Raw genomic sequence first — 24,759 nt, 5'->3', positions numbered from 1 at the left:
TTGTTAATACCTTAAGGTTTAGACAATCATATAAAATTCCTTTTCATACCTTAAGGTTTACCAACACATGGTACATGAGGGTATACTGACATATTGCCCGTACCGGTCCTCTGTCGGACTGGTACATACTGCCCGTACCGAGCGGTATGCTGCGGTATGGTGAACCTTGGTCCTATATGGACTATGAGTAGACCAGATCCTATTTTGGAATAATTATCAGAATGGGAAGATACAAGGAGGTGGTGGCGAGAGTCTTCTGTTAAAGATTGGATTCCACAACAAAACAGGGGGCTGGCCAGCCTCTCATCTCATAAAAAGAAAGAAAAGAAAAGCTGACAGTCCTGTTTGTGCCTGACTTTATCATGGGGGGTTTGACCCTTGACCATGTAATTCAGTTTGGTGAGTGTGGAAGGAAAGTGTCCAGTAGTTTTCTTAGTAAAACACAAAAACTGATCTAATATCCAAGGATTGTTAGGGGTCCATGTATTAATGTACATGATGATCTGACATTATTATATGGGACATCAAGGGTTTTTTATCGTCTTCTCTGGCATATTATGTCCTCTAGCCTTTTGTTTGGTGATTTCCTATGAAGAAGAGACACTTCTCCAAGTGTCTTCTTGGCTGTTGCACACTCTGATCACTTTCCCATAATCCTCAAAGCATTGAGAGAGACCAGTGCCGACATAATTTTTGAGGAGCCACTTTATCTAATCTTACTAAACATTTCGTTTGGTGAGCTAGACTAGCTCAAACAAAAGCAAGAGAAGCAAAATTTTGTTTCCCTTATTGTTATTCAGGACCCTAGTCCATGGTGCGTTGGGCCAGCTCATTGTCATGTTCACTTGACAAATGGGCATGTGATAGTAAATAGCATGTAATAGGCATAATGGTAGATAGTTTTCTTGGTGGATAGCAGATGGCAGGTGTCCTAAGCCCAAAGCATATCGCTAATGTAAATTCACAGTTTATGTTACCAAAAGTTGTCAAACAATTTACAGTGGACTCTAAATAATCATACAAAGTTTCACTTCAAGTGAAGATGCTATTCGGTATAAAAACTAATATATGATCATCAACCATTGGCACATAAAAATATCAAAAAACTATTATATGATCATCCACCATTGGCAAAACATCAAAAATACCAAAACTTGATATGATCATTTACAATCTAGTAAAAGTGAGATTTTATTTTGCAATCTCTTCATTATAAAGGCAAGAAAAAGATGATTAGTAACCATTATATTTAATTCTCTCATTTATCATATTGTTCAGTATGAGTGACAAATAGGGAGCAACTGCAAGGCGACTCCTGTTGGAGGAAAGGAGAATGCTCATGCCAAAGAGAAGGAACAGTGCAGAACAATGAAAGTGGTAGATCAATGAACAATCATTATATTTGTATATAAAATGATGGATTGAGATGATAGAGTAAAAACTGAAATTCTTTTACCTGGACTTGGATCATGGTTAAAATTTTCAAACGAGTTCAGCTTGAGAATTATTTACCTATTTATATGGTCTTAAAAATTTAAAAATAAATTTAATTTGAGTTGGCTTGAGCCATTTTACAGCCAGTTTATATGGATTTGTTGAACAAAGTGGCCATTGCATTTGAATTTGCTCACTATGTGTGAATAGCCTAGTGGCAATTGTGAACCTAAATTGTGTCATAAAGCATTTACATTGCATAGCATTAGAATCTTGGTGCAGGAATGTTGGTTGTCTGGTGGACCACTACAGTATCAATACATGCACATTTTATGTATAGGCACAGATTGGTACTGAATGGAATAGATTGGTAGTAGTGTTGGACCTATTTAAAAGTCAACTCTAAACCTAATTTTTATTAAATAATTAATAATAAAACTAAATTTAGTGCATATTTAGACTAAATAATGAATAAAAACATTTTTTACCATGTATTACATAGTCTATACACAGAAAAAACACATTTAAGTCCTATACATGACATGAGACATGTATTAGAAACATGAGTGAAATTGAATGTCATATATTATAATTGGCATGTGGTTAGCAACATGATTGCCATGTCTCAATGGGATTTGGTTATAGTTTCTTATTGTGACTCGTTTGTAGATTAAGATCATTATTTATAGAACTAATACATGAAGCTACTCTCTAACATCCAATATTGTTATACAGAGCCACTGATGAAATAGTTGTAGGTAGTCATGGCCTTGTCATTATTAATTACCTATGTGGTAATACGCTATTGGGGTAAGGATTGTAATTTTGGGTAATGAATTGGTACAGTCCTAGGCCTAATCCATTTCAACGTACCAAGAAAATATGTTCGAAACATAATGCAGTATCAATCTGAGTGGTACAGCACCACTCGATTGTTTTATACTTGCATAGTCGCACTTCTCCCTAATCCTTGTGAACCACTCTTCCTTGTAATGGAGGACCACTTGAACTTGGAAGGTTTTTGTATAGATGCTCCAATGATGCATGAATTGCAACTACAAGCTAAGTGTCTTAATTTATATCATCCTCACAGTCCTCATGTTCAACATAAAATGTGTGATTTAGATACTCGCTTATCAGGTCCTTTTGGGGTCTCAGTTGTATCCTTATGGCTTTTTGGGGATCGAGTTTTGCCTTGCAATCTCATTTGATCCCTTCAGGGTATCCAACTTTCTCTTTCTACCCGTGATGTTAATGGATGCTCAACCGCTTGCCTAGGCACTTGACGAGGCGAGGCTCGAGTGCCTCATTTTAAATTAAAAAAGGCACGTGGGCTTGGGTGTAGCCTAGGCGAGAGCTTGGACCTGAGAGTGCTCGCATTTAGTCAAATCCCACCTTTGAGTCCAATTAGACCAAGCCAAATGGTTTGGCTCAGTCAATTAATCCTAATTAACCCAACCTCCCCCAACCTTGTGCCTTACCCCAGTCAGTGGATCCTCCCACTCCCACGTCGTCAAATGATTGCATGACTCCCTCCACCAGCCCTCAGTGGGTCATGACCTCCTCCTCCAAGGACCTCTCTCTATAGGCGGTGTACTCACCCCTCCTCTCTACCCTTCCCCCTTCTCTTCAGGTGGTGCAAACAACCCTGCCCTGTCCCTTCTTTCTCTCTCCCCCACTTCTTTCTCTCTTGCTCTAAACTTTTTCTCTCCCCCCTCCCCTTCCCTCTCTCTTTTTCTCTCGGCAGTGCAGTCCCCCTCCCCCCGTTCTCTCTTGCTCACTGTCAGTTCTCTCTTACCCCTTCCCCTTCCCTTTTGGTATCCTAGCAATGCAGGGCCCTCTTTCAGTGCAGGACCGCCCAGCCCCTACCTCTCTTGCCTCTCAACCGCCACCCACTCCCTGTCTCCCCCTACTCTTAATCGCCACCCCTGCCTTTGTACTCAGTTGAACAATGTTGGACTTCAACACATTTGGACTCAACTGGACAGCCAATCAACGGGCACATTGTAGTGGCATCATTCACCATCATGATCTTTGGACTCAACTAAACACCATATCTCCTATCCGTTGCTTTTGCCTTCTATTAGTATAGCTCTTGATCATTGATTCAAAATAGTTAATTAGTGGATTATTACTATCACTCATTCGGATTGTCACAGTTTTAGGATCTTGGATCATGGCAACCATAAGTACCTTTTTTTTAGTAGTTAAACTTATACAATTCGATGTCTTAGTGGTCATATTTTGAATATGGAATAATATTAAATTGATATAATGATCATCTTTATCCTAAATTATATTTTTAATAATTTTCTACATTGGCAAGCGCCTTGCGTTGCTTGGGCAAGCACCTAGGACCTTGGGCATTTTAGAACCTTTGCGCCTTTTAACACCTTGCTCCTTTGACAAAACTGCTTTCTACTGCAGGGACAATTTTGGGTTTCTAGCCTTATCTTGGAATACCTTAATACATTTGTCCATATTAGGAAATTCCTTTACCAAATGCCTGCTTCAATCGGCTTATTCTTATGCATAGAATGATATAGTTGCAGTGGAGGCATTGCCAATGATGATGGTACACTAGGCCACGGGCATGTTATGACCCTAGATCAGTACTTTGCTATGTCGATGTCATTGTCTCAAACATTAATAAGCTCATTCAGGTGCCCAATAATTTGAATTTACATTTGATATTGATAGCATGTACTACATCTAACTTGGTTTTGTGCAAATTTAGTCCAAACATGTGAGGATATAGCCAAATTTATGTAGATGTATATTAGATCTACATGGATCTAGCCTTCGTTTACACGGATATCGGCTGATTTTGTTTGGATCTAAGTCAGATCCACTTGAGTATAGGCTGTTACAGCATTGATCTAGCCTAGTATACAAATTTAGGTATGATCTTTGTGGATCTAATTTAAATTTTAACATCTACGCTAGATCCATATGGATTTTGGTCGGTTATGAATGGATAACTTGTCAGATTCCAAGCTGATCTAACTTAAAATGAGGTAGATGTATGCTAAATTTGCATAGATCCTGTTGATGAACAGGTGTACCGTAGCCGATGTGTCAGCACGGCTTGGTCCAGGGGTCGATGTCGGGAGTTCACGATTGGTCGGGCGAGGCGCCGAGGTTGATTACGTTCGCAAGTCGGGATGCCAACGTCGTATGAGGGAAAGCGCCTCTCGGTCGGGACACTGGCGTCGTCAGGGAGCAGGCGTTTTCTTGATTGGGACGCTGACACCGTCTTCAAGGAGGGCGTCTCTCGGTCGGGGTATTCGCACTTCCGGGTGCAGCCGGGCTCCTGCACAGATGGCCCTTGTCGGGAAGTTTCTGACTTTGGCCCCGCGATGACTAAGTTAGTGATTGACTCCCCTTTTTCCCTTCCGCCCCCTGGCCAGATGTCGGTCAGGGGCTTTTATACTACTATGGGAGGATCGGTTGTACACGGGTTTGGCGCGGCGACCGATCCCCGAGGGGCGAGGTGGTACCTTTGTGCGGTCGTCGTCCCGGAATGCACGGAACGGTGCCGGGCGACACCGTCCCGAGCTTTTCGGGACGGGACGTACCGAGGGGTGCCTCGGCATGGCTTTTGTCTTGGCGCGCTGAAGTCCCCCCTCGTGCTGATGTGGTAGGGGCGCGGGTGGTGACATGGCTGTAGTCCAAAATATGCCTTATCAGATCCCATCACATTTTAACAATAAACTAGGATAGGGAATTGCATAGTTATAGAAATAAGGCTACACCTAAACATGTGATCATGATCTCAAGATAAAAAAATCATAGGAACAAAGCTTAAATCAACAAAAACTAAAAAAAAAATTTGTATTTGTGCTTTGGATTTACCTTAGTTTGGATGAACTAATGATGCTTTTCTTAGTTTGAACCTTTATTTTCTTGGATTTAAGGAAGATAGAAATTGGGATGTGAGAGAAATTGAGAGGGCTTTGAGAAAGACCATATGAAGGAGGGGAAAGATGATGGAAAAGGGATGGGGTGGGCCGGGTGATTGGGCGGTAGGCTTAACACCCAATTTAGTTGTGTACCAGGCAGTCACTACTCAGCACGCATGGTTCAGAATGTGTATCAAGCATTATAGTGTGTAGCTGACTGAATGTGACAAATCTCCCAGCCGTATTGATTGGCTATCAGGCTATTTATTACTGACCTCCTTGGAATAATGCATATTCAAACTTGTTTCCCTCACCTGCTGGAAAAAAAATCCACAGTAAACTAAGAAAAGAAAAAGAAAAGATAACAGCATAACAAGTAACAAGGAATATGTCAAATGAAAATAGTGAACTAATGGAATTTTCTTGATACTATAAATGATTTTTCAGAAGTAAATGCTTTATGTGCTGTTTAGTGGCACAGAATGGATAATGGAGTTAGCTGAAGTACTGAACATCAGAATATCAGACAGCATCACAGTGCATATTTGCAGTATTCCTGTGATTGTCTGTTATTCAGTTTGTGTAGAAAGACTAGGTTGGCCAACATTTACTTTGGAATGTGTTGAACAAGTTACAATAGCTGCAACCATGCTTCCCTCTGATCTTACACGAATTTGACCACATTTATCATTCTATCTGATCGTTTGAAATTCAAATTATTTAATATGGCTTTGCTTTGCAGATAGATTTGCCAAAGCCTCCAATTGGTGAAGGAAATTTTTATATTGCTCATTGCAAGGACTTGCGTCCATCACTGGATTGGACTCCAGAAAATGGCTGGATGCTTCCTGTGCAAAAGGTAAGTACCTTCATACTCTACTTTTGATAATTTGTTCAATCAATGGGAAAGCTATTTTACAATAATATTAAGATAGTATTTTTTTCTCTTTTTAGCTTAGTATTGTTTTTTCCAAGGTTTGACGTACCAAAGCATACCGCTCAGTACAGGTGATACGTATCGGTCCAACAGAGGATCTGTACGGGCGGTACATCGGTACATCTCAGTGTACCATGTGTCGGTATACTTGGTACAACTCGATATGTACTATACCGATAGTTGGTTGGTACACTGGTACAGACCGGTAATGCGAAACATGTTTTTTTCCTTTTAGCCTTTTGCAAGATTTCATCTTTCTTAAGAATTTAGAGTTCCATTTTTATAATCGTGCAATTTTCAAAATATAATAAGGTTATTATTTGTAAAACAAAAGTTTTATTGGTTATGCTTTATTGTTGGGGTTTGTCATTGTTTTGGATTTTAGTATAGTTTTACCCTTTTGCTTCAAAAAGTAAAAGTGTTGATCTGATAATTTTCTGAATATACATATTAGAAAAATGATCCTTTGTAAATCGTTTCAGATGTTTTCTGAAAATTTTAGGATTTTTAGAAAAATTTAGAGGTGAATTACACTCATTTTTAAAAGGACCATCCCATTCAAAAATTATGTAATTTTGTTCTATAAAAATATTTTTCCCCAAACCTTTGAAAAACCTTGTCTAATAATATTCAAGTGGTTTTTAGCCTGAAGTTATTGTAAATTCACCTTAAATTGGATAAAATTTAAAAATAACAGAAATTCAAACTTTTATTGGTTGAAATCAGTAACAATATCTATTTTGAAGACTTAAAAATAGAAAAATATGATCATTATTATTTCTAATGTTTCCTAAAAAATTGAGATTTATTGAAAAAATATATAAGGTTAATTGAATATCTTTTTTTCAATGAGATTATATTATTTATTAATAGGATCCAAAAACTGTATAATTCTATTTCAATAGTGTATAGGTATGTTAGAACCCTTACAAATTCTTAGCTTGGGGTTGATCTCTTTAGGGGATCGGTCTCCTTGAAATTCTATAGGGGTTCATTCCTCCAAATTGCTGCAGAAAAGATTCATCTATTGCTTATCAAAAGAGGATCAATACATAGTTATTTATAGGGTTTCTAAACCCTAACTCCTAATAGGACTCCTACTCAAGACTCCTATTCATTTACAACTCCTAATTCTTCTTTAAGAAATAACCTCCAAACCCTAACCGGCCTCTTTACTTCTTTAATAGGGGTCGACTTAGGTAGGTTTTACATGAATGCCCCTCTCAATTAGGACTCTCATAGCTAGAGTTCTAGCAGACCCGTCCTCTTCAAATCAGTCTTGCCCTCGAGGCTGACAATCCATGAATTTTGAGAATTTGATCTTCAAGTCGTTATAGTTCTCCTAAGTGGCACCTTCTACTGGTAAGTTCGCCCACTGTATTAGCATTTCAGTAGTGGGTCGTCGTCGTCAAGTCACGATCCGTCGATCAATAATGACACTCGACTAGGTATGGAGTTCTCCTTGGGTAGTCATATTTGGTGGGTGGCTTTGGGCTATCTCCAAGCACCTATTCACCACATCCGTCTGGCCATTGGTTTGTGGGTGATACGTCGTACTCCTTTTCAATTTAGTGCTCTGCATTTGGAATAACTTTGTCCAAAATCTGCTCGTAAAGATGCAAGTAGAATTTGGCACAAGCACAATGCGTCCCTTATAGCGCAATCCTTTTAAGTCTCAACTGTAATGAGCTACGGAGCTTAGTGCTTCCTCCAATTTTTTTATGATCTTACTGGTCTCCGGATCTTCCTGTCATTCCCTCTTAATATCCTCAAGGAAGTCGCTGGTCGAAAGTGAAACGACCGAAAATTCAGCTTGTTCGGGTAGTCGTGAAAGCGCATTTGCAATAACATTCTCTTTCCCTTTTTTGTAAATTTCATAATCATATCCAAGAAGCTTTGTTACCCATTTTTGTTGCTCGAGGGAAGATATCTTTTGGTCCAAGAAATATTTTAGGCTTTTATGGTCGGCCTTGATTTAAAAGCGTCACCTGATCAAGTATGATCTCCACTTGGCCACTGCATGCACAATCGTGAGCATCTCCTTGTCGTAAATAGTCATCTTAAGATGGGAAAGAGATAACGCCTTACTAGTATAAGCGAGGGGGCGGCCATCTTGCATTAGTACAGTACCAATTCTGACTCTAGAGGCATCGACTTCAATAACAAAAGTCTTGCCGAAGTCAGGTAGCGTTAGTACGAGCGTTGTCATCATGGCTGCCTTAAGTTTGTCGAAGGCAGTGGAGGCTTTGTCCGACTATTGGAAGGTATCTTTTTTCAGTAGGGAAGTGAGGGGTGCGCTGATCTTCTCATAGTCCTTAATAAATTTTCGGTAGTAGCCCGTTAGTCCAAGGAACCCGCATAGTAATTTCGCGTTTGTAGGTTTCGGCCAGCCTTTATTGCTTCAATTTTTATTGGGTTTACTGCCACTCCTTCTGATATTATATGCCCAAGGTACCCTACTTTTTGCTGGAGAAAACTGCACTTTGATTGCTTAACAAAAAGAGTATTCTCCGAAGGATCGTCGAAACAACTTGTAAATGTTGAAAGTGAGTCTCAAGAGAAGAGCTGTAAATGAGAATATCATCGAAAAATATCAGCACAAATTTGCGAAGAAAGCTTCGAAAAATATTGTTTATGAGACTTTGAAAGGTTATTAGTGAGTCCAAAAGGCATTACCAAGAATTCATAATGGCCATTATGTGTGCGGAATGTAGTTTTTGGAATGTCGTCTTCACATACCTGAATTTGGTGGTAGCCAGATCGGAGGTCCAACTTCGTGAAGACTCGAGCTCCTTTTGACTCATCAAGAAGTTCATCCACCACTGGTATTGGGTACTTGTCCTTGACGGTGATGCCATTTAAAGCTCGGTAGTCGATGCACATTCGCCAAGTTCCGTCCTTCTTGCGTACAAGTAGCACCAGTGAGGAATAGGGGCGCCGAATCACCCTTGTTTCAGGCATCTCCTTTACGATCTTTTTAATTTCATCCTTCTGGAGGTGAGGATATTGATACGGCCGAGTGTTCGCTAGTGGCTTGCTCGGAAGGATTGGAATCCGATGGTCATGTTGCTGAGTAGGAGGAAGACTGCGCGGCTCAACAAAAATGTCGACAAATTCAGCAAGCAATTGGGCGAGATTTTGATCTTCAATTTCTATTTTCTTCCTCACTGGTTGCTGTTGGAGATGCATAAAAAAGCTACCATTTACCTTGTGCAAAACTTTCTCTATTCGTTGGGTCGAAACAGTGGTTACGTTGCTTCCGCGCTTCCCGCGTAGGATGATCTGTTTGCCTTTGCAATAGAATTTCATAATTAATTTGGAGAAGTTCCAAGAGACATCACCTAGCGTCGTTAGTCGTTCTATGTCAAACACGGCCTCATAGTCATCAATTGGTAGAAGGAAGAAGTTGGTGATAGTTACTTGGTCTTGCAGTAATAGTTTTACCTGCGGACATCTTTGGTCGCACTTTAGGATTCTTCCGTCGGTGACCTTTACGTCGAACTTGCTGCAACCTTCGATGTGGAGTGTCATCCGAGTAGCAAGCTTACTATTTAGGAAGTTATTAGTGTTGCCCATGTCGATGAGAACAGTGATCGGTTGTTGTTTGAGAAGGTTTCCAACTTTCATCGTTTGCGGGTTTGAGTAGTCGGCTAGTGCGTGTACCGTAACGTCGGTCGGTTGTGGCTCTTCTTCTGCATCTTCTTCTTCATGTTCAAGGCTCTCTTTTGGATGTTCAATGATCTCTTCTTCTACTGGTTCAATGATAAGAAGTCTCCCTTTTCTACAGCGATGCTCGCGGCTCCACGGCTCGTCGCAGTGCCAATATAACCCCTTCGCATATCGCTCCTGAAGCTCTTCTCTTGTCAACCTTTTTGGTGCAAGGACTTGGTCGACAGTAGGGGGGCTGAGGGCTTCAGTATTGCTGGTCGAGGAGCGACCCTAGTCCTCCGGGCTTCATGGTTCAATCGCTCCTCTTGAAATCGTGTGAAAGAGATGGCTGCCATAAGCGTGTATGATTGTTGCGCTTTAACTTCTCCCCGGATCTTTGGCTTCAAGCCCTCAATGAAGATCCCCAATACCTGTTTTTCAGATCAATCATAAGTTTGATTAGATAACCTTTCAAACCTGGTTTGGTATTCCTGAATGGTGGAGGTTTGTAGGATCTTTGCTAGTTGTCCGTCAGTGTTTTCGTAATCGGTTGGTTCGAAGCGGATCAACAGTCCTTTGAATTATTGCCATGAGAGGACTCCATGAGTGTGTTCAAACCAGTCAAACCATTGTATGGCATCCCCTTCAAGATGTATAGTCGCAATTTCCACCATAGATGCGTCCGCAGTTTTGTGATACCGAAAATATCGCTCCGCGCGCGAGATCCAACCAATCGGGTCTCCTTCTTCCCATCTAAGGAAGTCCACTCTCATGCGTGGATAGTTGGGATCGATCATAGAACCTCCCCTCTCTTGGAAGTCATCTCTTCGGGCTTGGTGCGATTGGTTAGAGCTCTCCCCTTGATGTGATTTCTTCGGGCTTGGTAGTCGGCCCAAACTGAGTTCGGTAAAGAGAGTCCGAATCTTATCTTTCATTCGCACCTAGAAGGCTTCGAATTTAGCATTGATTGCCTCCTTAGATGCCATAGTATATTCCTCCAAATCTGTGATGTTAAGATCTCTCTTTTGTTGTCGGGTTAAAGGCATGTATAGGTTGCGAGAAGTGATGGTCGAAAGGGTTGGTGGATTGGTGGATGTAGGCTGCGGTTTAGGCTTGTTTTGTGGCTGTTTTGGGTGCAGCTTGAGGGTATGGTTTGGTGGAGTTTTAGGGCTGTGATGGTAGTGGATGAAGGTTAGGGAAAAAGTTTTTGATCTATGGTAGATGGCAGCAAAGGTTTGATAGAAATCAATGGAAGTTGCTGCAGGTATGTGTTGTCTTGTAAGAGCAGAATTGTCGTCGAAGAAACAGTGGTTTCTCAATGAAATTTCCACTAAAAACTTGAGAAATTTGAGGAGGGAAATGACAACAAAATCTCAGTTTATATGACAAAGTTGCGATAGCAGAATTCTCATCGAAAAATTTCAATGGTTTGCGATAAAAATTTGCAGCAACACAAAATTGTTTTTAGAGATAAATTCCTCAATAGATCAATCTTAGATGTAAGCCAAGATGATCTATGAAGTGTATAAGAAATTTTGTTCAAAAAGTATTGCAAATAGATCGGTTAAGGCAACAATATGCTGCTGAAATTTTCAAGTGTAGCAGATTGGACGTAAAAGATCAGTGGTTTATATTGAGAAATTTTCGATGAAACCAAAGGGAAATATGTTGTTAGGAAGTGTCAAATCTGTCATAAAAAATTTGTAGAGATTTGGACCGAAAAAACGTAGTAGCAAGATCAAATAGACTATGCTATGCGGCTGGAATTCTGCAAAGTATCTTTTGTCGTAGAGTTAAAAACTTTACGACAAAAAGTTTATGCAGCAATATAAGAACAATTTTTTTTTGGATTTTCGAATAAGGATAACTAAATTGCAGCAACAGTAAGGTAAGAAACTAGAACCTGTTGTAATTCACGGGGAGATCAAAGGATGATCTGCAGTGGTGGAGATGATGGCGGAATTCGACGACGATCTTTTAAGCAATTGTGGGAATTGCTTTGGGCGGTTGTGGAGGGCTGATGGATGGCTGTGGAAGGACAGCGAGACGCCAAGAACGCTGCTCTGATACCAGGTGTTAGAACCCTTGCAGATTATAAGCTTTGGGTTGATCTCTTTAGGGGATCGGCCTTCTTGGAACTCTATAGGGGTTTCTTCCTCCAAATTGTTGTTCAAAGGCTGCAGAAAAAATTCATCTATTGCTTATCAAAAGAGGATGAATACATGGCTATTTATAGGGTTTCTAAACCCTAACTCCTAATATGACTCCTACTCAAGATTCCTATTCATTTACAACTCCTAATTCTTCTCTAAGAAATAACCTCTAAACCCTGGCAGACCTCTTCACCTCTTTAATAGGGGTCGGCTTAGGTAGGTTTTACATGAATGCCCCTCTTAATTAGGACTCTCCTAGCTAGAGTCCTAATAAGGTCATAAAAAAGGTTTTCTCAAAACTTTATAGAGATAACATTTAAATGGTTTTTGGTTCACAGTGGTCGTAAATTTATCTTAAATTAGGTAAAATTGAAGAAAAAAAAAAGTTACAAATTTCACCTTTTGATTGCTAAAATTAATAAAAATATCTATTTAAAGGCTTAAAATAGAAAAAATGTTCATATAGGTCTTTGTAAGTCATTTCTAGAGTTTCTTAAAAATTTTGAGAATTGATGGAAAAAGTGAGAACTGAGTTATGTTATTTTTGAATGAGATTAGATAGTTTTTAAATGAGATTTAAAAATTGTGTTACACCGTTCAAAAACATTAGAAAAATGGTACAGATTTTTGCTCTTAGGTGGTTGTAAATTTATCTTAATTGGGCTAATTAGAAAGATGACACAATTTAACCTTTTAGGAGTTATAACTGTTGAAAATACCTATTTCAAAGATTTTAAAAGAACAAAAATAAGAAAAATTATCAGTTAGATATTTGGAAGTAATTTTTAAGGTTTTGGAATATTTGAGAAGTTCTGGAAAAGGTGGGAGGTGAGTTACACTTTGAATGAGGTTTTACTTTTTTTAATAGAGCCCATTAAAAAAAGGTGCAGGTCTTCAAAATTTTATTTTTTCTCAAAACTTGAGAAAATTTTGGCCTGTAAATTATCTTAAATTTGGCAAGATTGAAAAAATAGATAAATTAAACTTTTGAGTGCTGAAATTAAGGAAAAAATATATTTTAAAGACTTAAAAATGACCTACAAAAACCTAAATGATCATTTTTCAATTTTAAGTATCTTGAAAATTTGATAATTTTCAGAAAACGTGAAGCCTGTCTGTTGGCATATTGTAACTTTAAGGCAAAATGAGACAAATGACACAAATTAGGCAAAGTGATTATGTATTCACCTTAAGTTTAGGGAAAAATTAGAAAATTAACATAAATGCAACCTTTTAAGGGAAAAAATAAGGAAAAATATTTATTTTATTTATGTTTAGGCATATAACTCAGTTTGAAGGTTTCCTAAATATTTGACTTTTTTTAAAAAAGTGGAGGTGAGCAGTACTATTTTTTTAAGATGATCCAAAAACAATATAAACCTATTCAAAATTATCTTATCTCATGTCTTGAAAAAATAATTATTTCTAGAAACTTTTTAAAATCCATCTCTGTTAATCTTCAAGTTGTTTTTAATAAATTTATATTATATTGAATAAAATTTGCTGAAATCAATATAAACACCAATTTTAAATGCATAAAAATACAAAAAAGCACCATTTGAGGATGACATGCCTTTATAAACAATTTGAAAGGTTTTTCTGAAATTTTGATATTTTTTGAAAAAATGGGAGGTGAGTTAATAGTGTGTTTGAATGAGATTACACTTTTTTTTTATAGAACCCTAAAGAGAATATAATTTTCCATTTTTTCTCAGTACTTTGGGAAACATATCAGATTTATAAATTAATCTTAAATGGGGCAAAATTAGAAAAATGATACAGATTTAATCTTTTAAGGGTTGAAATCTGTAAAACTACATTTAAATTGAAAACTTAAAAATTAATCATTTAGGCCTTCGTAAAACATTTTAAATGTTTTTTTTGAAAATTTCAGAATTTTTAGAAAAATTCAGAGCTGAATTACACTGATAGAAAATGAAAATTTTATTTTTTTTCTCAAATTTTGAAAGACCTTGTTTAATAATATTCAAGTAGTCGATGAAATCAGTAAAATATCTTTTTTAAAGGCTTGAAAATAAAAAAAAGATCATTTTCATTTCTAATGTTTCTTAAAAATTCAAAAAAATTTAAAGAAAATTGTACAAGTAGTTGAATACATTATACTTTTTTTTTAATGGGTTCCAAAAACCTATGGAACTATATCCAAATTGCATAACTTAAATCATCAAAAAGAAGTTTTTCCCCGAAGTTTTAGAAATCCCTCTTTGATAACATTCTACTAGTTTTTGGTCGAAAGTGGATATAAATTCACCTTAAATTATGTAAAATTTTAAAAAAGGAACAAATCCAACTTTTTAAGGCTAAAATTAACAAAAATATCTTTTTAAAGGCTTAGAAATAAGAAAAAAGATCATTTAGGTCTTTGGAAGTAGTTTTTAGTGTTTTCTAAAAATTTGAGAATTCTTGAAAAAGAAAACTGAGCACTGAGTTACGTTGTTTTTGAATGAGATTATGAATGTTTTGAATGAGCTCTAAAATCCATGGAACACCTATTTTCAATGCTAAAAAATTGGGAGGTGAGTTATAGTGTTTTTGATTGAGTTTATAAATTCATCTTAAATGGGACAAAATTAGAAAAATAGTACAAATTTAATCTTTAAAGGTTGAAATCAGTAAAAATACTTTTAAATTTAAAACTAAAAAACGATCATTTAGGCCTTTGTAAATCATTTCAAATCTTTTCTAAAATTTCATAATTTTTAAAAAATTGAGAGGTGAATCACACAGTTTTTGAAAAGGAGAATCCAAAAATAGTGTAAACCTATTTAAAAATTATGTAATTTTTTTTGTCCAAGAAATATTTTTTTCTCAAAATTTGAAAAATATTTTCTAATAATATTAAAGTAGTTTTTGGCCTAAAGTTGTAAATTCTCCTTAAATTGGGTGAATTTTTAAAAAGCATAAATTTAAACATTTAAGGATTGAAATCAAGAAAAACATCTATTTTAAAGGCTTAAAAATTAAAAAAATGATCATTTTCATTTCTAATGTTTCCTAAAAATTTGAAAATTTTTTTAAAAAAGTGCAAGGTTAGTTGAATACTATATGTTTTAGTGATGTATACTATTTTTTAAAGGATTCAAATACTGTGTAACTTAAATATTAAAAAAAAATTGTTGATACTTTACAAAACCTTTTTTGATAATATTCGATTGGTTTTTGTAAATTCACCTTAATGTAGGTAAAATTCTGAAAATATGATACAAATCCAACATTTCGAGGGCCAAAAACAATAAAAATATCTATTTGAAAGGTTTAAAAATTGAAGAAACTGGTCATTTAAGTCTTTAGCAGCCTTTTGTAGTGTTTCCTAAAAAATTGAGAATTTTTGGAAAAGTGACAATTGAGTTATGTTGTGTTTGAATGGGATTTTACATTTTTTGAATGATATTTAAAAATCATTGAACACCAACGGAGAATACTGTAACTGAACTCTCCTTGAAGAGTTTTCAAAACTTCAGAAAAGTTTCTCTTGTTCAATGATTTTTGGTCCAAGGTTGTAAATTTATCTTAAATTGAAAAAATTAGAAAAATGACACAATTCAACCTTTTAAGAGTTATAACATGTGAAAATACCTATTTAAAAAACTTTCAAATAAAAAAAGGAAAAATATTATTTAGGTGTTTGTAAGGGAATTTGATTTGTTTTTGAAAATTTGAGAATTTTTGGTAAAAGTCGGTGGTGAGTTACACTTTGAATGAGGTTATACTTTTTCTATTGAACCCATTAAAAGAACATGTTGGTCTCCAAAAATTTATTTTTCTCAAAACTTCAGAATACTTGTCTGATAATATGCTAGTGATTTTGGCCTGTAAATTATCTTAAATTGGGCAATATTGAAAAAAAAAAGATAAATTCAGCATTTTAAGAGCTGAAACTAGGGAAAATATGTATTTTAAAAGCTTAAGAATAGAAAAATAATCATTTATGTCTTTGTAAGTAATTTTCAAGGCATCATGAAAATTTGATTATTTTTTAGAAAATGTAAAACATGTGTCACACTATTTTCAATTGGGTTACACTATTTTTGGATAGGACCTACAAACAATGCATCCTAGGTTTTTCATAAGATATACATTTTTTCAAAACTTCATAAAATCTTGATTTGGGCAAAATTTAAAAAATAGCACAAATTATATATTCACCTTAATTTGAGGGAAAAATTAAAAAATTAACATATAAAGGGCTAAAATTAGGGAAAATATCTATTTTATTCATATTTAGGCATATAAAAACTTATTCTCAACGTTTTCTAAATATTTGGAATTTTTTTTTATAAAAATGGATGTGAACCCCGTTACGTTTGTACATGGTTGTATTATCTTTTAATAGGATTCAAAAAACAGTGGAACCCCATTGAAAACTATCTAACTCGAGTTCTCAAAAAAATTGTCTCAAAACTTAAGAAAAACCTTCTCTGGTAATATTCAATTGGTTTTTTGTAAATTTATCTTATACCGGACAAAATTGAAAAAATATCAGGGTTCAAATTAGTGTAAACACCAATTTTAAATGCTTAAAATTACAAAATGATCATTTGAGAATGACATGTCTTTGTAAGTGATTTTAAATATTTTCTGAGATTTTGATAATTTATTTTAAAATGGGAGGTGAGTTATTAGTGTTTTTTATTAGATTACACTTTTTTTTAGGGAGGGCCCTAAAGATAGTATAATTTGGTTCGCTAAATTTTTTTCTCAAAACTTAGATAGCCTTATATGATAATATTCTAGTGGCTTTTGGCACAAAGTGATTGCAAATTCACCTTAAATTATGTAAATTTTAAAAATAATGAAAATTTATATTTTAAGGGTTGAAATAAGTCAAAATACTTATTTAAATGATTAGGATAGAAAAATGATCATTTAGACTTCTATAGGTTATTTCTAAGGTTTATGAAAATTTGAGATCTTTTAGAAAAAATTGAAGGTAAGTGACACTATTTTTGTATGCGATTGTACCGTTTTTTAAAATGACTCAAAAATTAATTCAAAAACTGTGTAGCTTAGTTCCTAAAAAGAATTTTTTTCTTAAAACTTTTGAAAATATTCTTGGATAATATTTAAATATTTTTTGGTCAATTAATAATTTTATTGTTATTTATTTAAAATATGCAAATAATATTATTATATTATGGTTTACTTTGCATTAATAATATGATTTTTATTTTGTCATAATTTGTTGTTTTATTTGTAATATAAGGATTAGTTATTTTTATTTTTTATTAATATAAATAATATATATTAAAATTATTTAAATTTACTAGGTATTATTTATATGGATCAGTTTAAATTTTGGGCTGGTTAAACCAGTTCATTTGAATGAGCTGATTCAATTGAATGAATTTGAAAAAAAGAGAAGGAAAGAGAAAAGAGTAGTGGGGGAGTGCACTTTGTTCAATTGAAAAACTAGAGGGTTTTCTGTGGAAAAAGAATCAACATAGGCACTCTGTGGAATAATAAAAGCCCAAAACAGAGATTTTTCTTAAGGAAATTGCCCTTGTAGTTAAACTATATTTAACCATCATTTGCATGTGGGTTGTGCACTGTTTTTCCAAAAATTGTTGTCAATATGACTGTGTTTTGTATCCATGCCTCACTTTTTAGTTTCGTCAACACTGAAGACAAATGGATTGAATTGCCTCAGACATTATTAAGATGACCCACGGGCATTTTTTCTGATCTATGGTGCCTTTTTTTTTTTTTTAAATGTTCAATGAACCTGTTACTCCGTTGAGTATCAAGACAATGAATTAGTTGCATATAGTTGGAACTTATTCCAAGTAATGATGGGCACCTTCGCTTTTTCTTTCTTCACAATCCCTTTGATAGATCTTATATCTGTTCTTATACAAGAGCTACTAGTTTTAGGATATTAATACCATGTACAGCTGACAACTCAGTTCTATCCAGAACTTATTGATGCATGGTATGCATTTTTGTTCTAGTTTATCAAAACTGCTTGATTACTTTTACAAATAATTTCTTCAGTTATCTTTATAACAATTCTGTTCTCATTGATGGTACTAGGAACATGGCAATTTTGACAGTTGTGCCATTCTGATTCATCGGAATAGTTATGGTAATGTTGATCCTCATTTATTATTTGCTCTTATTTCTGTTATATTCATGTAACATGAGAGAATGTAGTTTTAAGGTTGCTGGTGCATTTATTACGTATGAGCAGATAGTAATTGTAAAAAAACTTTTAAAGAAGAGCTGTAATCCTAGAGAGAGCCTATTTTGTATTTAAACTGTATTAATTATGGTTCATGGCGGTGGAACCTTTGGAATTGCTGAATATCTAGCAACTTGGATTTAGCTGTGTTTTTCCTCTTCTTCTATCCCCTTTGAGATTAATTGGATCATGATCTTTTTATAATGTGAATTTATGTTGAATATGCCTGTTTCACTATTTGAAAAGTAAAGTTTAGTTTCTTATATAGGTATTGAATATGCTTATTGTTTCTGAGATTCACTAATAAGCCATTTGGTGGTGTTTTGAACATACACCGTACAATCCACTTCTAGTTGCGATAGAAAAACGTGGCCTTTCATTGTTGTTCGGCAAGTTTCTTTGTTGTAAAAGTTATTTGCCTTGAGGCATCCATAGAGGATAAAGAAGTTGTCAGTTGTAACAAGGAAGTAACAAGATAGGTTATTATTATGGAGCATCTGTGGCTCTGCATCATGTGGAACAATGTATTTTATTTTCTTCCAAGATTCACTACTCTGTCAGGATTATCCTAAAAACAAGATACCATGTCAGTTTAAATTCACATAATAGTATGGACTGACATTAATGTTTTTTCATGTTTATCTTCCGTATGCTCAGAAACCATCAATACAAGGATGAGCATGCCTTGCGATAGTTCCCTGGAAGGAAAACCAAATTGCTCGTATACTGCTACCGAAGAGCTCAGCAATACATCAAGTGTACCAACAGAAGCATCATATACAGACGATCAAGCTAGTGCCACGGATTCAGTCAGGAAGATTCATATTAGTGGGAGTGACCGTGTGATTTCAACAAAAGATGATGTCAGCATAGGGAGAAAACAACCATCTGCAAGGGATCATTTGAATTCTCTTGGGAAGATATGGATTGATGAAACGAATTATACGGCTTCTTTAAAGCATCCACCTGACAGCATAGAGTCATCCATCATTCAGCTAGAGGTACTCGCACAGAAGATCAAATGGCTTAAAGGTCTACAGAAGTTTCGGTTTCAATGGTCAAGTGCAACCAAATCATCATGGAAATTTGTGGAGAATAATACCTTTTTGAAATAGAGATGACAATTGGACAATTTTGGATCCATTTGTCGAACATTTCAATACTTTTTCTTTTTCCCCAGTTTCATTTTTTGGATAATTTGTGCTGAAGCATTCAGGTAGTGTCGGGAACTGATTGCTAGAACCCTGATTGGTTAGGGGAATGATATTTTTTATTCTTAAATTTTCTGCGGAATCAAGTTTCTTTTTAAAAACAGAATTTGAAATTTTGAACGCTCATTTTCAACACAGTTGTTTCGGGGGGGGGGGGGGGGGGGGGGGGGGGATTGATAAAGTTGCAAGCACAAATTTCTCGGAGTAATTGCTACTTTTCAAGTGACAGAAGTTTAGGAAGAAGCAACTGCAAATACTTGGGAATAGATATTTGATTCCCTGCAATATAATTGGAAGTCAATTTTTTTATTCGGATGAAAGGTTTCATTCAACCCATACTATTTGCAACATATAATTTAAGAAAGTTAGGGTGAACGAAACCCACATGAGCCTTACTCAAAAGGGTGATTCAATCTGCATGCTTTTTTATTTACCCACATTCAGGGTCCTAGTAAAAATAAAAACAAAAAGCCCAAAGCCCCCGCGAAGCCCTCACATAACATTACCTCAATAAATAATGGAAATCGTCTGCCAACTTTGTAGAGAACTAACACATCATTGAAATAGAAATAGAGATGACTCTTGGACATTTTTATATCCAATTTATATAACATTTTAATCTATTTTTTCAATTTTGTATTTGGATTATTTGTGGTGTAACATTGAGGCAGTATCCTTTCCGGGCGATTAGATTGGTTTAACGATAGTTGAAATGAATCGTAACACTTCATGTAGCAAGCATAAATTTTCTGTTAATAATTATTAACTACCAAGAGATTAAATTTTAAGAAATAAGCAACGTGAAATACTTTCGACATAATATTTGATTCCATATAGTATAAAATTTTCTGTTAAAAATTGTTAACTATAAAGAGATTGAATTTTAAGGAATAAGCAATGCTAAATACTTTCGACATAATATTTGATTCCATTTAGAATAAAATTTTTTTTTAATAATTTTTAACTATCAGAATATTAAATTTTAATGAACAAACAACGCCAAATACTTTTCACATAATATTTAATTTTATATAATATAATTTTTTTTAATAATTGTAACTATTAAGAGATAGAACTTTAAGAAATAAGCAATGCATACTTTCAACATAATATTTGATTCCATATAACATAAAATTTTTTATTAATAATTATTAAATATCAAAAAAATAAATTTTAAGTAATAAGCAACCCCAAATATTTTCGACATAATATTTGATTCCATGTAGTATAAAATTTTCAGTTAATAATTGTTAACTATCAAAAGATTGAATTTTAAGGAATAAGCAACCCCAAATACTTTTGACATAATATTTGAATCCATATAGTAAAAAAATTTCTATTAATAATTATTAACTATCATGAGATTGAATTTTAAGGAATAAGCAACGCCAAATACTTTCAACATAATACATAATATTTGATTCCATGTAGTATAAAATTTTCTATTAATAATTGTTAACTATCAAGAGATTGAATTTTAAGGAATATTCAATGCAAAATACTTTCGACATAATACTTGATTCCATGTAGTATAAAATTTTCTGCTAATAATTGTTAACTATCAGGATATTAAATTTTAAGAAATAAGCAATTAGAAATACTTTCGACATAATATTTGATTCCATGTAATATAATTTTTTCGGTTAATAATTGTTGACTACTTTCCACATAATATTTGATTCCATTTAGTATAAAATTTTTTGTTAGCAATTGTTAACTATCAGGAGATTGAATTTTAAGAAATAAGCAACGTCAAATATTTTGGACATAATATTTGATTCCATGTGGTATTAAATTTTCTGTTAATAACTGTTAACTATTAAGAGATTGAATTTTAATGAATAAGAAACGCCAAATACTTTCGACATAATATTTGATTTCATGTATTATAAAATTTTTTATTAATAATTGTTAACTATCAGAAGATTGAATTTTAAGGAATAAGCAATGCGACATAATATTTGATTCCATATAGTATAAAATTTTCTATTAATAATTGTTAACTATCAGGGGATTGAATTTTTAGGAATAAGCAACGTCAAAGACTTTCCACGTAATATTTTATTCCATGTAGTATAAAATTTTCTGTTAATAATTATTAATTATCAATAGATTGAATTTTAAGGAATAAGCAACGCTAAATACTTTTGACATAATATTTGACTCCATGTAGTATAAAATTTTTTGTTAATAATTGTTCACTATCAAGAGATTGAATTTTAAGGAATAAGCAATGCCAAATACTTTCGACATAATATTTGATTCCATGTAGTATAAAATTTTTTGTTAATAATTTTTAACTATTAAATGATTGAATTTGAAGGAATAAGCAACACCAAATACTTTCAACATAATATTTGAATTCATGTAGTATAAAATTTTCTATTAATAATTGTTAACTATCAGAAGATTAAATTTTAAGGAATAAGCAACGCCGAATACTTTCGACAAAATATTTGATTCCATATAGTATAAAATTTTCTATTAATATTTGTTAACTATAAGGAGATTTAATTTTTAGGAATAAACAACGTAAAATAATTTTGACATAATATTTTATTCCATGTAGTATAAAATTTTCTATTAATAATTGTTAACTATCAGGAGATTGAATTTTAAAGAATAAGCAATGTCAAATACTTTCGACATAATATTTGATTCCATATAGTATAAAATTTTCTGTTAATAATTGTTAACTATCAAGGGATTGAATTTTTAGGAATAAGCAACGTCAAATACTTTCCACATAATATTTTATTCCATGTAGTATAAAATTTTCTGTTAATAATTGTTAATTATCAATAGATTGAATTTTAAGAAATAAGCAACGCTAAATAATTTTGACATAATATTTTATTCTATTTAGTATAAAATTTTTTGTCAATAATTGTTAACTATCAAGATATTGAATTTTAAGGAATAAGTAATGTCAAATACTTTCGACATAATATTTGATTCCATGTAGTATAAAATTTTCTGTTAATAATTTTTAACTATTAAAAGATTGAATTTTAAGGAATAAGCAACACCAAATACTTTCAACATAATATTTGAATCAATGTAGTATAAAATTTTCTATTAATAATTGTTAACTATCAAAAGATTAAATTTTTAAGGAATAAGCAATGCCGAATACTTTCGACAAAATATTTGATTCCATATAGTATAAAATTTTCTATTAATATTTGTTAACTATCAGGAGATTTAATTTTTAGGAATAAACAACGCAAAATAATTTCGACATAATATTTTATTCCATGTAGTATAAAATTTTCTATTAATAATTGTTAACTATCAGGAGATTGAATTTTAAGGAATAAGCAATGTCAAATACTTTCGACATAATATTTGATTCCATATAGTATAAAATTTTTTGTTAATAATTGCTAACTATCAAGGGATTAAATTTTTAGGAATAAGCAACGTCAAATACTTTCCACATAATATTTTATTCCATATAGTATAAAATTTTTTGTTAATAATTGTTAATTATCGGTAGATTGAATTTTAAGGAATAAGCAACGCTAAATACTTTTGACATAATATTTGATTCCATGTAGTATAAAATTTTTTGTTAATAATTGTTAACTATCAGGAGATTGAATTTTAAAGAATAAGCAATGCCAAATACTTTCGACATAATATTTGATTCCATGTAGTATAAAATTTTCTATTAATAATTTTTAACTATTAAAAGATTAAATTTTAAGGAATAAGCAACACCAAATTCTTTCAACATAATATTTGAATCCATGTAGTATAAAATTTCATATTAATAATTGTTAACTATCCGGAGATTAAATTTATGGAATAAGCAATGCCGAATACTTTCGATAAAATATTTGATTCCATATAGTATAAAATTTTCTATTAATATTTGTTAACTAATAGGAGATTTAATTTTTAGGAATAAACAACGCAAAATACTTTCGGCATAATATTTTATTCCATGTAGTATAAAATTTTCTATTAATAATTGTTAATTATCCGGAGATTAAATTTTAAGAAATAAGCAATGCTATATACTTTCAACATAATATTTAATTCCATGTAGTATAAAATTTTCTGTTAATAATTGTTAACTATTAGGAGATTGAATTTTAAGGAATAAGCAATGCTAAATACTTTTGTCATAATATTTGATTCTATGTAGTATAAAATTTTCTGTTAATAATTTTAGGAACGAGTCGACACTAGTAGGGGGGTGAATTAGTGAAATAGATAAAAACGTTATTTTTAAAAAATTATTTCATACGTTGAAAACTGATCCTGGAAATATTCTTAACTTGAAAGCATGTTTGTAAACGTATTGAAAGCATTACGTAAGTAAGGAGATTTGTAGTAAGGTAAATTACAAACTAGATTTTTATAGTGGTTCGGTCATCGTGATCTACATCCACTCCGCCGATTTCTCTTAAATCGAGGCCACCGGCATCTACTATCAATTTTCATTTAATAGGTGAAGATCAACCTTCTTCTTACACCCCTCTTCTCCTTTTCACAGGTTTAAAAGACAACCTTTACAAGCACTCACTCCTCTCTCAAACTATTCTAACACTTTGACTAGAAGAAGAGGATTCTCACAAGAGATTACTACAGCGTTTTTCCCTTTTTAAATTCTCTATGCTTGTATGTTTTAACCGGGGATGAGAGGGGTATTTATAAGCCTCAAGTTGATTCAAACTTGGAGCCTAAAAATGTCTCATCCTGGGTTTCTTGGGTATGGGCAGTACCCCCGCCTGTGTTGGGCGGTACCACCGTCAGTGCTAGTCTAACACTGACACTGACATTGGGTGGTACTACCGCCTGACACAGTCTCAAAGACTATGCCACGACGGTGCCACCTCTTAGGGTCATTGTTTGAGCCTTTTCATTTGGCACAACATAGTCCTTACATGGGCCCAATTGGCCCCTAATTGGGCTGGCTCAATTCCAATCTCAATTATATGCTAACTATGAATTCTAAGGCGTATATTAAGCTAAATAAGTTCAATGAGTTAAGGTTTCTTCCGGCGAGCTTCCGACGATCTTTCGACGAACTTCCGACGATCTCTCGGCAATGTTCCAACGGATTCCCGGTAAGCTCCTGGACTTCACGATGATCTTCTTGGCAAGTTCTGACGAGCTTCTTTGGCAAGCTTCTAGACTTCTCGGTTGGTTCCGGCAGAACTTCAAACGAACGTCCGGACTTCCGACGAACTCTCGAACTCCCAACGAAATCTCGTTCTCGACTCTGAGACTTCATTTTGCTTTATACCTTGCTATCGTAGTTAAT

The 24,759-nt window shown here is 33.8% G+C and overlaps 1 protein-coding gene across 3 annotated transcripts in view; it reads left to right on the top strand.

Annotated features, from left to right (window-relative positions):
• LOC135584149 (uncharacterized) overlaps window positions 1-19,617 on the top strand; it is a 60,573-nt gene extending 40,956 nt beyond the window's left edge. For 2 of the 3 annotated variants that reach the window (XM_065109195.1, XM_009419778.3), the window contains 3 exons: window positions 6,079-6,195; window positions 18,126-18,177; window positions 18,931-19,617. In XM_065109195.1, coding sequence (XP_064965267.1) covers window positions 6,079-6,195; window positions 18,126-18,177; window positions 18,931-19,388 — 627 coding nt within the window. In that variant the 3' untranslated portion in view covers window positions 19,389-19,617. The remainder of the gene's footprint in view (window positions 1-6,078; window positions 6,196-18,125; window positions 18,178-18,930) is intronic. The other variant, XM_065109196.1, reaches the window with a different exon arrangement.
• Window positions 19,618-24,759: the final 5,142 nt, after the last annotated feature.

Source organism: Musa acuminata, chromosome BXJ2-5 (assembly GCF_036884655.1).
Source record: "Musa acuminata AAA Group cultivar baxijiao chromosome BXJ2-5, Cavendish_Baxijiao_AAA, whole genome shotgun sequence".
In the NCBI taxonomy this organism is placed as follows: domain Eukaryota; kingdom Viridiplantae; phylum Streptophyta; class Magnoliopsida; order Zingiberales; family Musaceae; genus Musa; species Musa acuminata.
The sequence above is the reverse complement of the archived record's forward strand: the minus strand, read 5'-3'. Positions and strand labels throughout refer to the sequence as shown.